The sequence below is a fragment of the Orcinus orca genome, chromosome 2 (genome assembly GCF_937001465.1).
Source record: "Orcinus orca chromosome 2, mOrcOrc1.1, whole genome shotgun sequence".
In the NCBI taxonomy this organism is placed as follows: Eukaryota; Metazoa; Chordata; class Mammalia; order Artiodactyla; family Delphinidae; genus Orcinus; species Orcinus orca.
Window position 1 is genome coordinate 134,851,796 of NC_064560.1, and position 22,829 is coordinate 134,874,624.

Here is a 22,829-nt window from a genome sequence, read left to right on the forward strand (position 1 = left end):
AATGGCTTAATTCAGGTCTTATCCAACCTATCTTTTTTGCAGTTGATTTAAAAAAAGTAACCATCCTTATTTTATTTTGTTAATTTTGGCACAGTTCTACACTGTTACAGATCGTTTATGTATTTATGTATTTTTTTTTAGCTTTTGACTCAAATTTCTGCATTTTTTTTAAATTGAAGTGTAGCTGATGTACAATATTATATAAGTTTCAGGTGTACAACATAGTGTACAATTTTTAAAGGTTATATCCCATTTATAGTTATTATAAAATATTGGATATATTCCCTGTGTTGTACAATATTTCCTTGTAGCTTATTTATTTTATACTTAGTAGTTTGGACCTCTTAATTACCTACTCCATCTTGCCCCGCCCCCCTAAGATCTCTAATTTTTTTTTTTTTTTCCTCAGATAGTAACCTAAAGTTGGGGCATATATGTACCTTAAAATTCCTTAGTTCCATTGAAACCAATGACATTTTCAAATAAAAAGGGCCAGGTACAGAGTTCTGTGACTTTCACTAGAGATCTTGTGTCTTGACTCAAAGCCATATTTGGTAATTCCTAGATGCAGCAGTTTTATAGTTGTACAACCAGCTACAAATCCAACTGTATAGTGTTATTAACTCAGTTTTTTCCCATTTTGACCTGAATGTAATTGTGGAAGAGTTTTTCAGATGTTTTGAAGAAATTAAGATTTACTAAGTATTGTAGTTATGATAGACCCCTGATATACTATTTGATAGATACTATATTATTATTAAAAATAGTTAGTGATTGTTCTTAATGAATTTATGCTATATCCTACACATTTTGGCTTTCTTTCTTAAGGATCTACGATCCACCTACTTGGTATTTTGTTTTTAAAATTTGGAAGCTCTTAGTTTTTGGTTCTAGAATCCACCTCTACTTGTGTTTTGAAAATTCAGAGTACATTTACCTGTATTCAGTGGTGTGAATCCTTTTGCAAGCTCTGTGTTTACTTGGACTGGTTAAAGATGGAAAATGTTTTCGTGATAATAGCTATAAGTTCTTTGGGTTTTGTGCAATATAATTTGTTGGGTCTGTAGGCTAGCACTTGTGTAAAACAAAACGTTTATTGTTTTTGGTTGTAAGATCGTCTGTTACCATGGAATGTGACAGCAGTTAGACAGGAAAATATATGAGAAAATGTACAGTGTTTGACACATAAGTGCTTCAGTAAGTGTCCCTTCCTTGCGTTTTTTTCTTTGTTAGCATCATACCACTTGTCCCAAATAATTGGTCTATATTGTTTCATAACAGCTCTATCTGCATACATAAGCCTTAGAAATAGATTATTTCTATGTAACTCTGTTGGTATTCTATTTCTTTCCATTATATGTATTTATTCCTGTTCCAAACTATCTCAAAATACTTCCTGTTTGAATATGTATGCTGGAGATATTTTTGATTAAAATGATGACATTTGATTAATACAGACATGCTCTGTGATTCTATTGTGTAAATGCAGAAAGACCCTCACATTAAAATGAATTACTCTCTAAAAGTTTCTGCCTAAAAGTTGGATTATGTTTAACCTGAAATTCAGAATTATTTTATAATTTATAAAAATTAATTTGTCAAGTGCCATGCCTTAGGCATAATACTATAATACATACAGTATTTGATTTAATTCTCACAACAGTTATGAAATAGGACCTCATTTTATAGAGGAAGAAACAGGCTTGGAGTAAAATATTCTACTCAAGATTATAAAACAGAGAGTGGTGAAACTGGGGTTTGAACCAGGTCATCCTTGAAAGTTTATGCTCTTAAATACTTTAAAGGAAACAATATCGGCATCATTTATAACACTGTTCTGTAAGGAATTGTGATCCACAGTATGAGGGTCTATTTATTTATCAGTTTTGGGAATGTGTTACTTTTGAACCTCTTTTTCATCTCAGATGTAGCATATCCTTATTGCTGGGCTAAAGGTGGTTTTGGGGACTACTGCTTTCCCCCTTTATGTCTTTGAGATTCACTAACAATAGGCACTTTTGGGAAAATGTTTCACTGCCTTGCCTTTTACCTTCCTCTCTTCCCTCTGCTCACTGGTCCAAGCTTTCATTTACATGGGTATTTGTGAGTTAGATATTTGGAATTCCTGCATTACCAGCATTTATTTTTAAAATGCAATAGGATCATATCCATTTTTATTTATTAAAAAGTAGGTAATTTTTCCTCAAAATATATTTTTGAAAATAATTGAATGATATATACCATTAACATCATTTAAAAAAAACTTGGATTATTTAAATACAATTGTAACAGATGATAAATGGATTAATTAAAATGATAATTTGGGGGCAGACATCTACTGTTTATGTTGAAATGTTACTTTCTTTTTTGTGTTTTTTACTTTCTGTTTTCTCTCCATGTCCTTGTTTTTTATAATGGAGATATATTAAAACTTTATTTGCCTTGGTTGTTACATTGAACATATTAAAAGACAATGAATTTTAGTAGAAGGAAAGTTACTAAATTTAATTACTTTTTTGTTTCTTACAGTGAACCTTGCACTTGCTTTATCAGCGAATGATTCGGTAGGTATTTATTAATAGAAATACTGATTTATTAAAATGTTTCTTAAGGCAATGATTAAGAGCATACTGATGTTTTTCATTTACTCTGTTGGGCATATAGTGTAGCTCTGGTCATTTGCATGTCTTTAAGGAACTCAAAAATCTGCCGTAAGTACTGGTTATATTTAATAATGATGATGAACATGGAAGGGACCACTAGTCAAGGAATTCAGGCAGCCTCTAGAAGCCAAGGAAATGGCTTTTTCCTTAGAGCCTCCAAAAGGTATGTAATCCTCTCAGCACCTTAATTCTAGCTCATTGAAACCTATTTTGAACTTCTGTGATAATTTCTTACAGTAGGAGTGGGAAACTGATACAGGAAGTCAATTTTCTTAGTTCTTAAATTTCTGAAGATGTCTTTATTTTGCCTTAATATATTGTAGTTTGACTAGATGTAGAATTCCAGGTTTACAATAATTTCCTCTCTGAACCTTGAAAACAATATTCCATTTTCTTCTAGCATGCTAATGAGATGTCTGATGCTAGTCTGATTTATATTGCTTTGTAATAACCTGTGTTTTTCCCTTTAAAGCTTTTAAGAGTGTTTTTTATGTCTTTTAAGTTTAGAAATGTCACAAATATGTGTCTGGTTGTTGGCTTTACTTTTTTTTTACCTGTTTGGAAATTGGCCAAGCAGTACAAGGCTTGAGTCTTTTTCAGCTCAGGGAAAATTTCTTCATTGATTACTTTTTGTGATGTGTTTGTTCTTTCTCCAGAAACCTATTAGGTAGATATTGACCCTTCATGCTTGTTAATTTTTCTCTGATGTTTTCCATCTCCTTGTCTTTTGCTCTGTGTTTTGGAAGATGTCTTAGACCATTTTCCAAACTGCTATATTGGGTTGTAGTTGTTATTTAGCCCTTCCAATTTTTATTTTTAATTTGGAAATGATATTTTTTCCAGTTTTCCAGAACTGTTTTATTTTCCAATTGCTATCCACTTAAAAAAAAAAAAGGTTGCACCATTCGTTTGAGTCTCTCTGAGGATGCTAATTAGAATTAATAAAAAATGTTCCTTTTAATGATCTCTATTTACTTAGCATGGTGGTTCTTATAATGTGGTCCTCAGACCAGCAGAATCAGCATCACCTGGGAACTTGTTAAACATACAAAATCTTGAGCCCCAGACCTACAGAATCAGAAACCCTGAAGGTGGAGTCCTACAGTCTTGTTTTAATCAGCCCTCTAGATGATTTTGATGCATGCTAAAGTTTCAGAACCATGGATGTATTGTTTTTTAAAACTCTAAATTGCTGATGGGATCCTGTTTCGTTTTCCACTGTGATTATATTTTTAATTTAGTTTTAAGCTATTTTTTCCTCTTGTTTCAATGGGAATTTGGAAGAGAGATATTCATGTATGATTAGGCAACCTTACTGAAATAAAAGCCAGTAACATATTTTTTTCTTGGTTGCGCCCTGCAGCATGCGGGATCTTAGTTCCCCAACCAGGGATCGAACCATTGACCCCTGGAGTGGAAACTCAGAGTCCTAACCACTGGACTGCAAGGGAAGTCCCGCCAGTAATACTTTTTAAAAAATAGTTTTTATTAGAGTACTTAGTTATCTTGGAGAAGGGACCCCATCTTCCTTAAAGAAGGGAGGAAACAAAGAAAATTCAATGGATGAGAAGGTAAATAAATTCATAGGTGTGGGGATCTTTTAATTTGGTTATCATTTCAGCCAAAGCTTTGATTCTTAAGACAATGCGAAGTAATTATATAAGAAGCAATCGAAGGATGAAAAGAATAGTTAAAAAGGGGTTGATTCCTTCATGTTAGATGTTGCTAGTTTTGATGAGATGGTAGCTCAGATTTCTTTTTTCTTTTTTCTTTTTTTTTCCCTTTCAGGGAGCAGGGATGGTCAGCTTCATATTTAATGCTTTAGATGTATGACAGGGAAATAAGCAACAAGGAAGGAAAAGCAATGTTTTTCCCTGGGCCAGTTTTTCAGAAAGCATTTTAGTGTCCTTAAGTGTTTTTAAATATGTTTGTAAAATCTACTTTAGGAAGGGCTTAAGTATTCTGTTATCCAGATGAAGGTTTTTTTTTTTTCATTTCTTGATATTTTGTAGCAAAGTTAGTTTAGAAATTAAAAAGAAGATAGCCAGGAAATTTGAGCAGCATGCTATGGAACTCAAAGATAATCTGACATAATACAGTGTTTTACAATTGGCTACTGTCTTGTCCTCTTAATCTATATATACTTAGGAAAGATCACTTTTATACAGCATGTATACTTGATTAATAGTGTTTTTATTTGGGAGCAGCATGTTTGGCTTAAACTGTGATCTGCCAGAGGACTGCCTGTGTATAGAAAAGAAGATAAATCATATATAAATATATGATTTATATGTATCTGGCAGTCTTATAATCTGTATTGCCCAACTTAAGATGTTATTAATATTACACTTATTTAGAGGACATGTTTGGTCTTTAGGGAAAACTCAAGGTTCCTCCAAGCCCTTCTTATTGCCTGAGCTGATATATATAGATGGCTTATGTCCAAGGACATTTATTGGGACATGGTACTAGGGTATGTTGCTTTATGGGCTGAAAACCTCCAGTTAGGATGGTGTCTTTGGAGCTGATCTAGTGATTCATTCCCATGGAGTCTTAATTGCATGGAGCTTATATTGTAAGAGGGGTCTCTGACCTGCTTACCCTTAGGCCAACTTTTGTTTTTTTACATCTTTATTGGAGTATAATTGTTTTACAATGTCGTGTTAGTTTCTGCTGTATAACAAAGTGAATCAGCTACATGTATACATATATCCGCATATCCCCTCCTTCTTGAGCCTCCCTCCTACCCTCCCTATACCATCCCTCTAGGTGGTCACAAAGGACCAAGTTGATCTCGCACTAGCTATCTATTGTACATTTGGTAGTGTATATATGTCAGTGCTACACTCTCATTTCATCCCAGCTTCGCCTCCCCCCCAACTCCCCCCCCCGCCCCGTCCTCAAGTCCACTCTCTACATCTGTGTCTTTATTCCTGTCCTGCTCCTAGGTTCATCAGAACCAGTTTTTTAAAAAAAATTCCATATATATGTGTTAGCATATGGTATCTGTTTCTCTCTTTCTGACTTACTTCACGCTGTATGACAGACTCTAGGTCCATCCACCTCACTACAAATAACTCAATTTCGTTTCTTTTTACGGCTGATTAATATTCCATTGTATATATGTGCCACTTCTTCTTTATCCATTCATTGGTTGATGGACAGTTAGGTTGCTTCCATGTGCTTAGGCCAACTTTGCCAAAGACCTTGCTAACCCTTTTCTCCTATTTTCCTTGGGTTGGTACTTGCCCCTTTTCAGCATTGGAGTGGGAAGATCTAATAAGATTAATTTGTTGGTCTAGGGGAAACAGGTCTAGGAAGTTGTTCATTTTACTTTTAATGTTGGCCTTATGATCTCTAAACTGGGTTATGTAAACCCCAAGGGGTATGCAAGATAGGCCATTGGAATGTAGAAGGGAAATTTATCTTTTCTTTTTTTTTTAAATTTAAAATTTTATTTTATTTATTTGTTTTTATATAACAGGTTCTTATTAGTTATCCATTTTATACATATTAGTGTATACATGTCAATCCCAATCAACCCATTCATCCCACCACCACTCCCACCCCCTGCCACTTTCCCCCTTTGGTGTCCATACGTTTGTTCTCTACATCTGTGTGTCTATTTCTGCCTTAAAACCGGTTCATCTGTACCATTTTTTTAGGTTCCACACATATGCGTTAATATACGATATTTGTTTTTCTCTTTGTGACTTAACTTCACTCTGTTTGACAGTCTCTAGATCCATCCATGTCTCTACAAATGACCCAATTTCTTTCCATTTAATAGCTGAATAATATTCTATTATATATGTACCACATCTTCTTTATCCATTTGTCTGTCGATGGGCATTTAGGTTGCTTCCATGTCCTGGCTATTGTACATAGTGCTGCAATGAACACTGGGGTGCATGTGCCATTTGAAGCATGGTTTTCTCTCTGGGTATATGCCCAGTAGTGGGATTGCTGGCTCATATGGTAATTCTATTTTTAGTTTTTAAGGAACTCGATACTGTTCTCCATAGTGGCTGTATCAATTTACATTCCCACCAACAGTGCAAGAGGGTTCCCTTTTCTCCACACCCTCTCCAACATTTGTTGTTTGGAGATTTTCTGATGATGCCCATTCTAACTGGTGTGAGGTGATACCTTACTGTAGTTTCGATTTGCATTTCTCTAATAATTAGTGATGTTGACCAGCTTTTCATGTGCTTCTTGGCCATCTGTATGTCTTCTTTGGAGAAATGTCTATTTAGGTCTTCTGCCCATTTTGGATTGGGTTGTTTGTTCTTTTAATATTGAGCTGCATGAGCTGTTTATATATTTTGGAGATTAATCCTTTGTCCGTTGATTCATTTGCAAATATTTTCTCCCATTCTGAGGGTTGTCTTTTCATCTTGTTTATGCTTTCCTTTGCTGTGCAAAAGCTTTTAAGTTTCATTAGGTCCCATTTGTTTAGTTTTGTTTTTACTTCCGTGACTCTAGGAGTTGGATCAAAAAAGATATTGCTGTGATTTATGTGAAAGAGTGTTCTTCCATGTTTTCCTCTAAGAGTTTTATAGTGTCTGGTCTTACATGTAGGTTTTAATCCATTTTGAGTTTATTTCTGTGTATGGTGTTAGGGAGTGTTCTAATTTCATTCATTTACATGTAGCTGTCCAGTTTTCCCAGCACCACTTATTGAAGAGACTGTCTTTTCTCCATTGTATATCCTTGCCTCCTTTGTTATAGATTAGTTGACCATATGTGCATGTGTTTATCTCTGGGCTTTCTATCCTGTTCCATTGATCTATATTTCTGTTTTACTGTAGCTTTGTAGTATAGTCTGAAGTCAGGGAGTCTGATGCCTCCAACTCCATTTTTTTCCCTCAAGACTGCTTTGGCTATTTGGGGTCTTTTGTGTCTCCATACAAATTTTAAGATATTTTGTTCTAGTTCTGTAAAAAATGCCATTGGTAATTTGATAGGGATTGCATTGAATCTGTAGATTGCTTTGGGTAGTATAGTCATTTTCACAATGTTGATTCTTCCAATCCAAGAACATGGTATATCTGTCCATCTGTTTGTGTCGTCTTTGATTTCTTTCATCAGTGTCTTACAGTTTTCTGAGTACAATTCTTTTACCTCCTTAGGTAGGTTTATTCCTAGGTATTTTATTCTTTTTGTTGCAATGGTGAATGGGACTGTTTCCTTAATTTCTCCTTCTGATCTTTTGTTGTTAGTGTATGCAATGCGAGAGATTTCTGTGCATTAATTTTGTATCCTGCAACTCTACCAAATTCACTGATTAGCTATAGTAGTTTTCTGGTGGCATCTTTAGGATTCTCTATGTATAGTATCATGTCAGCTGCAAACAGTGACAGTTTTACTTCTTCTTTTCCAATTTGTATTCCTTTTATTTCTTTTTCTTCTCTGATTGCTGTGGCTAGGACTTCCAAAACTATGTTGAGTAATAGTGGCACGAGTGGACATCCTTGTCTTGTTTCTGATCTTAGAGGAAATGCTTTCAGTTTTTCACCATTGAGAATGATGTTTGCTGTAGATTTTTCATTTATGGCCTTTATTATGTTGTAGTAGGTTCCCTCTCTGCCCACTTTCTGGAGAGTTTTTATCATAGATGGGTGTTGAATTTTGTCAAAAGCTTTTTCTGCATCTATTGAGATGATCATATGGTTTTTATTCTTCGATTTGTTAATATGGTGTATCACATTGATTGATTTGCATATATTGAAGAATCCTTGCATCCCAGCATAAATCCTGCTTGATCATGGTGTATGATCCTTTTAATGTGTTATTGGATTCTGTTTGCTAGTATTTTGTTGAGGATTTTTGCATCTCTATTCATCAGTGATGTTGGTCTGTAATTTTCTCTTTTTGTAGTATCTCTGTCTGGTTTTGGTGTCAGGGTGATGGTGGCCTCATAGAATGAGTTTGGGAGTGTTCCTTCCTCTGCAATTTTTTGGAAGAGTTTGAAGAGGATTGGTGTTAGTTCTTCTCTAAATGTTTGATAGAATTCACCTGTGAAGCCACCTGGTCCTGGACTTTTGTTTGTTGGAAGATTTTTAATCATAATTTCAATTTCAGTGCTTGTGATTGGTCTGTTTATATTTTCTATTTCTTCCTGGTTCAGTCTTGGAAGGTTATACCTTTCTAAGAATTTGTCCGTTTCTTCCAGGTTGTCCATTTTATTGGCATAGAGTTGCTTTTAGTAGTGTCTTAGGATCCTTTGTATATCTGGGGTGTCCGTTGTAACTTCTCCTTTTTCATTTCTAATTTTATTGATTTGAGTCCTCTCCCTCTTTTTCTTGATGAGTCTGGCTAAAGGTTTATCAATTTTATCTTCTCAAAGAAGCAGGTTTTAGTTTAATTGATCTTCACTATACTTTTCTTTGTTTCTATTTCATTTATTTCTGCTCTGATCTTTATGACTTCTTTCCTTCTACTAACTTCAGGTTTTGTTTATTTTTCTTTCTCTAGTTTGTTTAGGTGTAAGGTTTGATTGTTTATTTGAGATTTTTATTGTTTCTTGAGGTAGTATTGTATTGCTATAAACTTCCCTCTTAGAACTGGTTTTGCTGCATCCCATAGGTTTTGGATCATGGTGTTTTCATTGTCATTTGTCTCTAGGTATTTTTTGATTTCCTCTTTGATATCTATAGTGATCTCTTGGTTATTTAGTAATGTATTGTTTAGCCTCCATGTGATTGTGGTTTTTACGTATTTTCTGCCTGTAATTTATTTCTAATCTCATAGCGTTGTGGTTGGAAAGGTGCTTGATATGATTTCAATTTTCTTAAATTTACCGAGGCTTGATTTGTGACCCAAGATGTGATCTATCCTGGAGAATGTTCCGTGTGCACTTGAGAAGAGAGTGTAATCTGTTTTTGGATGGAATGTCCTATAAATATCAATTAACTCTATCTGGTCTGTTGTGTCATTTAAAGCTTGTGTTTCCTTATTAATTTTCTGTCTGGGTGATCTGTCCATTGGTGCAAGTGAGGAGTTAAAGTCCCTCACTATTATTGTGTTACTGTCAATTTCCTCTTTTATAGCTGTTAGCAGTTTACTTATATATTGAGTTGCTCCTATGTTGGGTGCATATGTATTTTTATTTGTTATATCTTCTTCTTGGATTGATCCCTTGATCATTATGTAGTGTCCTTCCTTGTCTCTTGTAACATATTTTATTTTAAAGTCTATTTTATCTGATATGAGTATTGCTACTCCAGCTTTCTTTTGATTTGCATTTTCATGGAATATCTTTTTTCCATCCCCTCACTTTCAGTCTGTATGTGTCCCTAGGTCTGAAGTGGGTCTCTTGTAGACACTATATATATGGGTCTTGTCTTTTTATCCATTCAGCGAGGCCTCTGTCTTTTGGTTGGAGCATTTAATCCATTCACATTTAAGGTGATTATCGATATGTATGTTTCTATTACCATTTTCTTAATTGTTATGGGTTTGTTTTTATAGGTCCTTTTCTTCTCTTGTGTTTCCCACTTGGAGAGGTTCCTTTAGCATTTGTTGTAGAGCTGGTTTGGTGGTGCTCAATTCTCTTAGCTTTTGCTTGTCTGTAAAGCTTTTGATTTCTGCATCGAGAAATTTTACTCTACCCAGCAAAATCTGAATGAGATCCTTGCTGGGTAGAGTAATTCTGGTTGTAGGTTTTTCCCTTACATCACTTTAAATATGTCCTACCACTCCCTTCTGGCTTGTAGAGTTTCTGCTGAGAAATTTGCTGTTAACCTTATGGGAGTTCCCTTGTATGTTGTCATTTTTCCCTTGTTGCTTTCAATAATTCTTCTTTGTCTTTAATTTTTGTCAATTTGATTACTATGTGTTTCGGCATGTTTCTCCTTCGGTTTATCCTGCCTGGGACTCTCTGCACTTCCTGGACTTGGGTGGCTATTTCCCGTGTTAGGGAATTTTTCGAGTATAATCTCTTCAAATATTTTCTCAGGTCCTTTCTCTCTCTCTCCTCCTTCTGGGACCCCTATATTGCGAATGTTATTGCCTTTAATGTTGTCTCAGAGGTCTCTTAGGCTGTCTTCATTTCTTTTCATTCTTTTTTCTTTATTTTGTTCCACGACAGTAAATTCCACCGTTCTGTCTTCCCGGTCACTTACTCGTTCTTTTGCCCCAGTTATTCTGCTATTGATTCTTTCTATTGTATTTTTCATTTCAGTTATTGTAATGCTTATCTCTGTTTGTTCTTTAATTCTTCTGGGTCTTTGTTAAACATTTCTTGCATCTTCTTGATCTTTGCCTTCATTCTTTTTCTGAGGTCCTCTATCATCTTCGCTATCATTGTTCTGAATTCTTTTTCTGGAAGGTTGCCTATCTCCACTTCATTTAGTTGTTTTTCTGGGGTTTTATCTTGTTTCTTCATCTGGTACATAGTCCTCTGCCTTTTCATTTTGTTTATCTTTCTGTGAATGTGGTTTTCATTCCACAGGCTGCAGAATTGTAGTTCTTCTTGCTTCTGCTGTCTGCCCTCTGGTGGATGAGGCTATCTAAGAAGCAAGCTTCCTGATGGGAGGGACTGGTGGTGGGTAGAGCTGGTTGTCGATCTGGTTGGCAGAGCTCAGTAAAACTTTAACCCCCTTGTGTGCTGATGGGTGGAGCTGGGTTCGCTCCCTGTTGGTTGTTTGGCCTGAGGCGACCCAGCACTGGAGCCTACCTGGCTCTTTTGTGGGGCTAATGGCAGACTCCAGGAGGGCCCACGCAAGGGCTACTTCCCAGAACTTCTGCTGCAAGTGTCCTTGTCTCTGAGGTGAGCCACAGCCTCCCCCCGCCTCTGCAGGAGACCCTCCAACACTAGCAGCTAGGTCTGGTTCTGTCTCCTGTGGGGTCACTGCTCCTTCCCCTGGGTCCCGATGTGCACACTGCTTTGGGCGTGCCCTCCAAGATGGGAGTCTCTGTTTCCCCCAGTCCTGTCGAAGTCCTGCAATCAAATCCCCCTAGCCTTCCAAGTCTGATTCTCTAGGAATTCCGCCTCCCATTGCCAGACCCCCAGCTTGGGAAGCCATACGTGGGGCTCAGAACCTTCACTCTAGTGGGTGGACTTCTGTAATATGTGTTCTCCAGTTTGTGAGTCACCCACCCAGTGATTATGGGATTTGATTTTATTGTGATTGCGCCCCTCCTACCATCTCATTGCGGCTTCTCCTTTGTCTTTGGATGTGGGGTATCTTTTTTGGTGAGTTCGAGTGTCTTCCTGTCGATGATTGTTTAGCAGTTAGTTGTGATTCTGGTGCTCTCGCAAGAGGGAGTGAGCACACGTGGAAATTTTTCTTTTTATTAATTTTTATCTTTTAAAATTTATGTTTTTGTATATACTCATTAATTTATACTAAATTAGTATAGTAGCTCTAATAAAAAATATCAACAGATATCTTAACATATATTGAGGTTGTATACCTAAACATTTTTTACTGATTGGGGTGTATGATCAAAAAAGTTTGGGTGTCACTGGCCTAGGCTAAAGGAATTTCTGTGCTGGATCATATGCCAGTTGAAAAGAAGACTACTTTGTAGATGGAGGTAAAGGCCTTATAGGAATAGGGTGTGGGTTTTCCTTGCCTTTTCCTTGCCCTTTGTACTTTCCTTTGAGGATGTAGAAGGTAGTATAGCAGAGAAGAATTTGGGATTATGTCATGTGTGCCATGCATCTAAATATTATATCCCATGGTATGTTGGAGCTGGCTCATGCTTGTTCTGAGAGCTGATTGTTAAATTTCCAAGAATTTTGCAAACCAGTTGATATCATGTTGTTAGCTTGAAATAGGCCATGGTGGGAGTATTTAAACCATAGAAATCGGAAAATACTGAAAATTAGACTCCCCTCCTCACCTTGGACCATTGTTAAACATTTACTGGCATACCCACTGGTCATACATATTGACAGTCATATATTTTAGTTTTTCTTTTTTCCCACCTTTATTATGGATCTCATTTTTCTACAGTATAAATTTAATAAACAGTGAGAAGTGCGCTGAAGCTGGAGAGGGAAAAGTAAAGGTCACCAGAAACTACTGATAAGTTCTGTGAGATTCCTAAGTCAATTTATTTCTGTTCGTTTTAGTTCAACAGACATTTATTGAGCACCTGTAACACTCATTGCCAGACACCCTGGGTATAAAGAAAAGTAAACATGCCTACTAAGACTACATTCACAAAACAGTGTTTTGTGTGTGTATATATAATTATATGTGTATATATCTCTGTGTATGTCTGTGTTTGTGTATTTTGGTGGTTTATAGCTGAATTAGGTTTAATAATAGTTTTTCCTGTGGGTAAGTGTAAATTAAAGTAACACTTAATAAGGTTTTATTGTGCTTTATAACAGAGTAGACACACTGTGTACTCTTAAAGTTTTTATAATCTAGTAAAGACAAGGGGAAGATAAATGTCTTAAAATGATGAGCTGTGTTCAAGGTCAAATGTAATAGTGTTTCTGTCTAAGGTGACTAACTTTTATTCCAGAGAAAAGCAGTCTTTTTTCATAGAGCATGTTCATGAACATAATTGTATTTGCCTCTCACAGAACCCTGTAATGCAGTGCACTTAGTATTTATCAGTTTTACAGTCTTATTGATTCTGCCCTAATCCTTGTCACATTTCATCAGCCAGCAAATAAACTTTTTTAGTCTCTGCAATATTTTTCCAATATGTATCTTTCTATTTTCACTGTTCCCACTCTAATTAAGGGTCACATTACTTCTTTTTGGCTCATTCATTGAATTATACCTCAGACAGTTATTGAGTGCCTGCTCCTTCCCAAGCACTTTGCTACTTTGGAGGGTTTAGAAATGAATAAGACATAGAAATGAATAAGCCCCTTTGAGGGACTCACAGACCAGCAGACCACTGCAATGACCTCTTACCTGCCCAAGCTCAAATCCATTCAGTACATAATGCCAGAGTACTCTTACTTAAGCACCACTGGAACCTCATTTTCTCCCCACTCAGAGTCACTGCTGAATGCCTTTGCTGGGATTCAAGATCCTCTATGATCTGGCTCCCATCCACCTTTCTGGGTTTATCTTCAGCTCTTCTAAATGGTCCCTGTGCTCTAGCAAGTCAGGGTTACTTGCTGTTGCCAGTTTGGGCTTGGATATATTATGTTCTTGATAGCTCACAGCCTTTCTTCTATGTTTCTACTGGAGCGTTCTCTACTTCTTCTTCAGCTTTACACGTCCTATCCTCCAGGCTGCCATGTATGGCTATGCTGGTTATATCCTGCCCAAGAGTACTTGTCAAGGGAATCGAGTGATGACAGAAATCCGGGCTACCCTCCTCTTCATGTGCACCCACAGACTGCTTTCTAATTCACACAGAGGCACTGTATGAGCTAGCCTTACCCTGAGAGGCAGCTTAGTGAAGTGCTCCCCTGAATTCCCTCCAAGTGAGGGTCTTTTTTCCATCTTGTGAAATCCAATAGCACTATTTATTGTTACTATTATTATGTACCCATGTAGCCATTCTGGCCATTTTTATAATAACAAATAATAAAACTAACATTTATTGAACATTTATAATATGTCAAGCACTGTTCCTCATGACATGGTTCTTAATTCATTTATTCTTCATAGCAACCATATAGGAATAGATACTATTATGATCCCTGTCGTAGATAAGAAGCAGAAGCACCTGGAGGCTAAGTATTTTGCCCAAGCTTACCCAGGAAGTAAATGGCAGAGCCAGGTTTGAATGCAGCCTAGATCCTGTGCTATTAACCTACTTGTTATACCGCTCCTATGTTGTCTAGATTCTTATGATTCAGAGCTGTGTCGTCTTTATTCTTGGCTATCCTTAGCAGCTAGCACAGTGATTTATGACTTAGGAAATAGGCAACAAATGTTTGCTACATGGATGATTTGCGTGCATAGATGGGTTTAATAGTATGTGAGTGCAAAGTTTTGTTTTGTTTTGGTTTTTGAGGAGTGCTGTGGGATGCGAGGGCTTCTTGTGGCTTGGTGGCCTGCACACTGTTCTTTTCCTGTTTCTTAAAAGATGGTGTGCTCCATGATTCTACTTGGCCCTTTTCTCATTTTAAACTCTATCCAGTAATCTCATCTTTTCCCACTGCCCCAGTTACTACCCATGTGCCCTGGATTCCAAATGCATCAGCAGCCTGGATATCTTTCCTGGGTGCCAGACCTGGCTCTCTCATCTACTGTAGATGTACACTTGAATGCTTTACAAACATTCAAACTCAGCATGTGTAAAACCAATCTCTTCTTTCCTATAACTGTCTTTGTCCTATGAGGGTCACGTGGTTCCCTCCCACCTCCAAATCAGTCACCTGTTACTGCTGCTTCTACCACTCAAAGCTTTCTAGAATATGTCTTCTCATTTAATTCCTTAATGCCACTGTTTTATTCAGACCCTTATTATGGATCTTCTATGAGGTGATTCCTGCTCTCCATTTTCTCTGCTATGATGCTTTGAGGAAAGGGCTAGTACTTCCCACATTATTTCAGAGGTTTGTTTACTTGTTTAACTCCTGTGCTAGTCTGTGAACCTTTTAGGGCCAATGCTGTTGGTCTCGTTTCCTTTTTTTATCCTCAGTGCCTAGTCCAGTGATGGTATATAGTAGGCTCTTGGTAAATGTTGGTAATGAGAGTGGAATGTGTTAAGTGAAGAGTGGTTGTGAATATATATACTTATATATTTCATATATGTGGTAGATTCTAAGTGTTGGATAAGCTATCTATCATTTGTTCAGTGCTAAATTATGTCTTTTTTTCCCCTGAGCAAGTGAAATTAAAATCTAAGTGGGATAATGTGAAGTGCTTAGCACAATGGCTGATACATAGTAAGTTCTAAGTCACTTTTAGTGTTGTAGCTAAATAAAATCTTTTTGTAAGTAATATCTCAAAAGTTGATAGGCATTTTACTTACTTGACTATTTTAACAAAAACTTATTTTAAGTTTTTACTTACTTTCCTTTGCTAGAATGCATCATTAAGTAGAATTTTAATTGGACTGAAAGATGGAAAAGAAAGTAGTATTATCTTTAAAGAGTTTGTGTTTCTTTGGTTAGTTTTTTCCATTGATGTTTATCTCAAAACATTTATTTTTTCCCCATGATCACATAATGTCTTTATACTTATTCTTTGCAGATGTACTGCTCTTTTTCACAAATTATTATGAATGGCTCTTTAAACATAATTTAAGATTATCTTAAGCCTTTGAAGTTCTGTGATCGTGTTAGGAAAAACTGGGAAGTTTTAGTTCAAGATTTAGGTTTTGGTTTTTGAAAAGTTCAATGATCTTGGGAACAGAACATGTTAGGTACCGCCACTTAAAACACTGTGATTAAACAAACAAACAAACAAACAAAAAGCCCCCCCAAAAAACACTGTGATTTTCTTCATTAATAGTTATGTGTACAGCAGTTAACATTCTAGCTTTTTGATATCAAACAGACCTGGGCTTGATTCTGGCTCTGCCTTTTGCAAACCGTATAACTTTTGCCTGTACCTACCTCTTAAGGCTGTGAGTATTAAAGGAGATAGTGCATATAAAGCACTTAGCACAGTGTCTGGCACATAGTAAGTGCCAATAAGAGCTCCTCTTATTAAGCTGTTCTAGTACTCCAAATGCCAGCCTGGACACATTATTATAATCTGGAATATTAGTTATGATGTGAATTTGGGTTAAATATGGATGAAACTGTTTCTCACAATTAATGGGAAATCCTGATGAATACTATTTAGCTCGAGTTTGTAAGATTGGGCTCATATTTCTTTAATGCCAGTGTTGTAGAGGAATTACTCTATATTAAAGCAACCTGTTCTTAATGTTTTTATCATAGCTTGATAGTATTATACATTTCTTATGAAAAAATATTTTGTTATTATGGTTAGCCATTTTGGAGGAAGGGTACACCATTAGTGTTTAAAGTATAGCTATTTTAAAGCTAGAGGGGAAACTAGGGCAAGAGATCCAGAAGGAACAATTGCAAAATCATTATTTTTGCTCCTTTTTGTTCTTCAGTTCAAAAGTAATTCTTGGTAAGAAGTGTGTTTTATAAGTGAATTTGAATTCACAAATTTTGACATTTACTGAGGAGAGAGACTCAGAAGATACATTTGTAACTAGAGCAAAAGTCTTTATTAAAACTAAGAATTTCTTTTAGGATAAGAAATGGATTTATTTATAACAGTTATAAATAAATTTATGTATAATGACTTTTCTTGCAAATATTTGATAATTGTAATAGCTACACATATTCATACATACATTCGTGGGGGATTATCAGTTTGTAATCAATGAAAAGAATGAATAGATTTCCAATGAAGTACTTTTATCTTATTCCTTCATATATAGGTTTGTTCATTCATTCATTCATCAAACATTTGTTGAGGGCCTGTCATCTCCTAGGTGCTTTGCTTGACATGGGGATACAGAGCTGAAAGAGCCCTGCCCCTGTCCTCATCTTAGTTAATTTACAGCCTGAGTGCTTGTTTGGGAGACTGTCATTTCAGTTGGAGGCAGGTTCTCTGTATGCCTTGACTTGTCTCCAGTCTGCTTCTCTTCTCATTTACCACAGATGCTCGTCCAAATCTTTCCCATTTTCAAGCTGTCTACCACATTCCAGTTTCTTCACTCCCAGCACATGGTCTTGCCTCCTATTCAAGGTGAAAAATGGACTTTTCATTGGTAACTTATTTACTATTCTCTCCCTCTATCAGGTGTATCTTTCTATGGTCATCATGACCTCCTTCCCCTCCTGCATCAGAGAAAGAGATTTCAGACCCGAAACTTCTACCTGAACTCTTGATCCTAGGATTTGACTGATTCATTCCTTTTGGTTATCTTCAGTTTATCATTACTAATTCCTTCCCCTTGGTCTAGAGGTCTACTCATCTTACTCATACACACTGAGAAATATAAATGTGTCTTTGTTGGGTGAGTGAATGAATCAGCAGATCTTCTTTAGCCCCTGGGTCCCCTCAAGCTTCTGCCCCCTCTGACTTTCCCATTACAGCCCTATTTGAGAGGGTAGTCTACACTGGCTGTGTCAGTTTACCCAATTCTCATTTATTTCTAGACTTCTGTAATTTGACTTCTTATTACCATGCTGTTGAATTTCCTCTTGTAGTTACCAACTATCCACCAAATATATATTCTCTGTCCAAATTGCTTGATTCTACTTGATTTCCTCCCACATTTGATACTGCTGACCAAAGGGGCTGACATCTTAGAGAATCTTTGTCTGGCTTTTACATCATTCTCTTGATTCTTCTCTCTCTCTCTGACCCTTTCAGTTTCCTCTCGAACTTTGCATATTGCTCCATTCCTATATTTAAAAATTTTTTCCCTCATACTTACATGTCTTCCCTTTGTCTTCATATACTGCTGCATCATCTATCTCTTTTTAAAGATCCAGGCCCTTATTTTCAGTAGTTTGCTCAACATCTCCATTTGGTGTTCTACAGATATGTCAGATTTAAATCATCGAAATGGGAACCACATAGTTTTCTTCCTCTTCTAAACCTCCTGTTCCTGTATTCTTTGATAATTCACTTATATGTTACCATTACCCATTTCAGTTATCTATTGATGTGTAGCAAACTACCCTAAACTTAGTCATATAAAGCAACAACCATTTTATTTTGGTCACAGATTCTGTGGGACAAGATTCTGGACAGAGCACAGCTGGGATGGCTTGTCTTTGTTCTATGATGTTTGGGGCTTTACCAGGAAAGATAGAAATGGCTGAGAACTGGAATTATCTGGGGCTCCTCACTCACATGCTTGGTACTTGGACTGGGATGATTTGAAGGCTGAGCTTAGCTGGGATTGTTAATTGGAGTGCCTTTACATGGCCTCTCCATATTGCAAGGGCTTCTTCACAGCGTTCCTCACCTCAGTGCAGTTGGACTTCTTACATGGTGGCTCAGGGCTTCGAGAGTTAATGTCCCATTGAATAAGGAGGAAGCTGTATGGCCTTTTGTGACCTAGCCTTGGTAGTCAGGCTGGGTTCTGGATTGAAGGACTCACGTGCCTTCCCAGATTCAAGGGGGAGGAGACATAGACCTCACTTCATAATGGGAGGGGTATTAGTTAATATGTGGCCGTGTTTTAAAAACATCACACCAGATCTGTTGGTGTCCTACTTAAGAACCTTGATATTATCCTTTTCTTTCATTTCTCCAAACCCCACTCACTGTTATATATCAGTTACTAAGTGCTGACCTTTTTAAATTTGAGAAATGTCTCCTTTTCTCCATTATCATGAACTTAGGTAAGAATTTTATTACCTTTCACTTAGAGGAGTTTTCTGTAACCTCTTAATTGGTCTATATAATCTCTCCCACCTTGAATTAAATAATGATTCCTTACATTGATTGTAGGATAGTTCTTAATGCATACAGGTCTATGTCCAAATTGCTTAATTTATTTCTTAAAGGTTGGGTCTACCTAAATTTCCACTCTGCAGTTGGCTTTGCTTCAGCTGCTCCTTTGCATTAACTGTCTTCCTTGCTTTCTTTGCCCAGTTCCTTTCATTCTTCAGGTCTCATGTTGGCAATCACTTCCTCTCTGAAGCCTTCTTAGTGGCTTCAAATAATGTCACTTCTTCCTCATTAGTTCATATGTTTATCTCCTGCCATTAGAATGACCATAGCTTCCACAAGGTCAGGGACTATGTCTTAAATCATCTGCCACTATTGCTTGGCCTATCATATACTCAGTAAATGCTTGCTAGGTGATTGAAAACAGATTACACTTTGGTGGAATTCTCTAAAGGTTTGAATGAGTACTGGGCTTTCTAAAATGTTTATAAAATTACCAGGGAGACATTTTTGCCTTGGGAGAGTTATGCTTAGAGAAGCTTTGAAGTGAGGGAGTTTACATTCTGTGTATCGATATTTTATTTCAGTTAAAACATATACAACAAAACCAAAAAACTTATACTTGAAATATTATTATTGTGTGCCAGAAAATTTAGGGAAGTGAGCAAGGATTAGATTTAAAAGAAGCTTTGATGAGGTTAAAAACTATGAGAACAAAGTTGAAATCAGAGCAGTATTGTTTTCGATTGTGGCATTCAGCTTCAGTTTTGGCCTTGCAATATTTCACATTACAGATTTTTTCCAGCCTATTTCTTTTTGGTCAGGAACGTGTGATAGTTCACTTTTGGCAGTTGCACTGTGTGAAAGGGCTGGGGTTAGCACTGCTGTGCAGAAATGGGTCAATGAGCATTCAGATGAAAGGGAAAAACTTTTAAAGAGTCTTTATTTATTGTTGGTGTAATAAGACAAAATAATTACAAGCTTGAACCTCTCACTGTGTTCTTGCTTCCTCCTTCATCTCTCAAATGCCTTGCCAAATTAACCACATCAATCAATTTTACAGAAAATGGATTGCTGTTTTAAATAGTTCTTTAGCTGTTATCCTTAAGAAGCTTCTTCAGAAAGTCTCTCTCCTCTCTTGTCTTCCAAAAGGACATAAGTCTCTTTTGTACGTCTATAAACGTCTGAAATGGCCGCTTAAAGAGAGCAGGCAGCATTTTCTACTTGAGTAATAAAGTACAACCACCTGTTTTTCAACTGAGCTGGAAGGAAGAACTCTATCCTACTGTTCCTTTAAAAGATGATTTTATTATTGTCAGGACAGATAACAAGCTAGGATTTTGTAAGAGCAATAAATGACTAGTTGGTTTACTGCCTGTGGCTCTTAAACAATGTAACATTCTGGAATTAAGGTAGGAAAGTACTCAGGTAGTCTTGGAAGGCAGCCTAGATGCCCTGCATGGAGATAGGGTTGCTTTCTGTTTAGATTTTTCCTGAGTAGAATAAGACACATAAGGTTTCTCCAAACACTGGAACAGTCTTGCTCTCAAATTTCTGCTGGAATGTTATCTGGAATGTGATGGGCTCTTTGCCAGTCACCATGGAAACTGACCAAAGCTCTATCTAGTCCTATCCTTTGGGCTATTTGGGGTGGCTTAAATAAAAGATAACCAACAAATGTAATCCTATTCTCCACATATGTATTTTCTTTAAAAATGATTAAAAATACAGCTTACTAAAGGGAGAATAGGGTATCTGTATCCTATTTCTATTAGGCTATTTAAAACATTCTATGTAGCTGAAGAGTATTCTGGCCAAGAAACATTAATGAAAATTCTCATTTTGGATGGGCATAATTCCATTGGTTTGTGATTTTGTCTTGTGGCCTCTATGCTTATATATGCAATAGAACAACAAATGCTAAATTTCCATTTACCTGCTTAGTGATGGAGAGGGACTTGTATGAGTATTATTATATCATACCATTGCCAAGTGAAATGTGGTTTAAGTTACGGTGTCAGAGACATAAAAGTTAAAAGCATCTGTGAGCAATTAAGGTAATTAAGTATTCAGATATTATAGACATGTAATACATCATCTGAAATGATCAATATGTAGCTAAATTTAGGGAGAGCTTTATATTTAGGATAATCTTTAGAAGTCTGAGCTTTGACAGTCATATTTCCTCAGTGGGGGACTGGTGAACAGAGGAGGAAGATCTGAGCAGAAACTGTCTGGGGACTTACCTAATGCTAATAGAAGAGCCTTTAAAAAAAAATCAGTTAATTTTAGAAACTGAGGTGAAATTCACATTGATAGAAGAGTTTTGTGTTGTGAGCCACACTGACTGCATTGTTCCATTTTCAAGGTCTGATTCCGATCAAAAATGTAAAATGGGAACTTGGATGGTTGAGGCTCCTCTTGATTGTTTCAAATAACATGATTTCCTTTAATGTTCAATAAAGTCTATCTGTATGATATGAAAATGAGGGGTAGGGACTTCTCTGGTGGTCCTGTGGCTAGGACTCCGAGCTCCCAGTGCAGGGGGCCCGGGTTTGATCCCTGGTCGGGAAACGAGATTCTACATGCTGCAACTAAGATCCTGCATGCTGCAACTAAAAGATCCTGCATGCTGCAACTAAAGATCCCACATGGTGCAACGAAGATCCTACATGTGGCAACGAAGATCTTGTGTGCTGCAACTAAGACCTGGTGCAGCCAAATAAATAAATATTTTTTAAAAAAAGGAAAATGAGGGATATAATACTCGGTGCTTCTACAAATAGAGATACTTTCATTCATTTGCTCAAGTATTTACTAAGTACTTATCATGTACTAGGTACTTTTCTGGGTCCTGGAGATATAATGGTAAAAAAGTCCAAGTTTCTGAGTTTAAGGAGTTTACAGTCTGGTGGAAGAGGTATAATAAATAAACATATACTTTTAGGTAGTAGTAAGAGTTATGAAAGACTACACAGCAGGATAAGGAAATAGAAAGTGATGGGAGGTGCTGTTTTAGATAGGGTTGTCAGGAAGAGGCTTTCTGAAGATGTTAGAGCAGAGACCACAATGAATTGAGAAATTGGGCCAGGGGAAGATCAAAAACCCTGAGGTGGATTCAACTTGGATTGTTTAAAGAATAGGAGGAAGGTCAGTGTGACTAGAGTGGACCAGGGGAGAGGTAGGCAGGGGCATGTCATGCAGCCTTATAAGCCATGGTGGAAATTTAGACTTTTTTTCTGGGTATGATGTGGATTTTTAAACTAGGGTAGTTATGTGATCTTACTTAATTTTTAGAAGGATATGGCTGCACTGTAGAGCCTAGGCTGTAGGGGAATAACAGTGGAAGCAGGGAGACTTGCTAGTAGCTAATGCAGGAGTTTAGGCTAAAGACGGTAACTTGGACTGGCATGTACGTTGGTGGTGGAGGTAGTGATATAAATACTTAGGTTCCAGGGCTTCCCTGGTGGCGTAGTGGTTGAGAGTCCGCCTGCCGATGTAGAGGACACAGGTTCGTGCCCTGGTCCAGGAAGATCCCACATGCCGCGGAGCAGCTGGGCCCGTGAGCCATGGCCGCTGAGCCTGCGTGTCCAGAGCCTGTGCTCCGCAACGGGAGAGGCCACAACAGTGAGAGGCCCGCATACCGCAAAAAAAAAAAAAAAAAAAAAGTTCCAAACCGATCCCCAGAACTATTTCATCATCCCAAACCAAAACTGCATCCATTAAACAATAACTCCCCGTTCCCCGCCACGCCCCCTCCCCCCACAATCGCTAGCGCATGGCAACTACCATTCTACTTAAAAAAAAAAAAAATTAATTTATTTTTGGCTGTGTTGGGTCTTTGTTGCTGTGCGGGCTT

The 22,829-nt window shown here is 37.1% G+C and overlaps 1 protein-coding gene across 6 annotated transcripts in view; it reads left to right on the forward strand.

The window, feature by feature from the left end:
• The window catches only part of NUBPL (NUBP iron-sulfur cluster assembly factor, mitochondrial), a 253,222-nt gene that overhangs the window by 1,814 nt on the left and 228,579 nt on the right, over positions 1-22,829 (forward strand). For all 6 annotated transcript variants that reach the window (XM_004282132.3, XM_049706798.1, XM_049706797.1 and 3 more), the window contains exon 3: positions 2,530-2,564. In XM_004282132.3, coding sequence (XP_004282180.1) covers positions 2,530-2,564 — 35 coding nt within the window. The remainder of the gene's footprint in view (positions 1-2,529; positions 2,565-22,829) is intronic.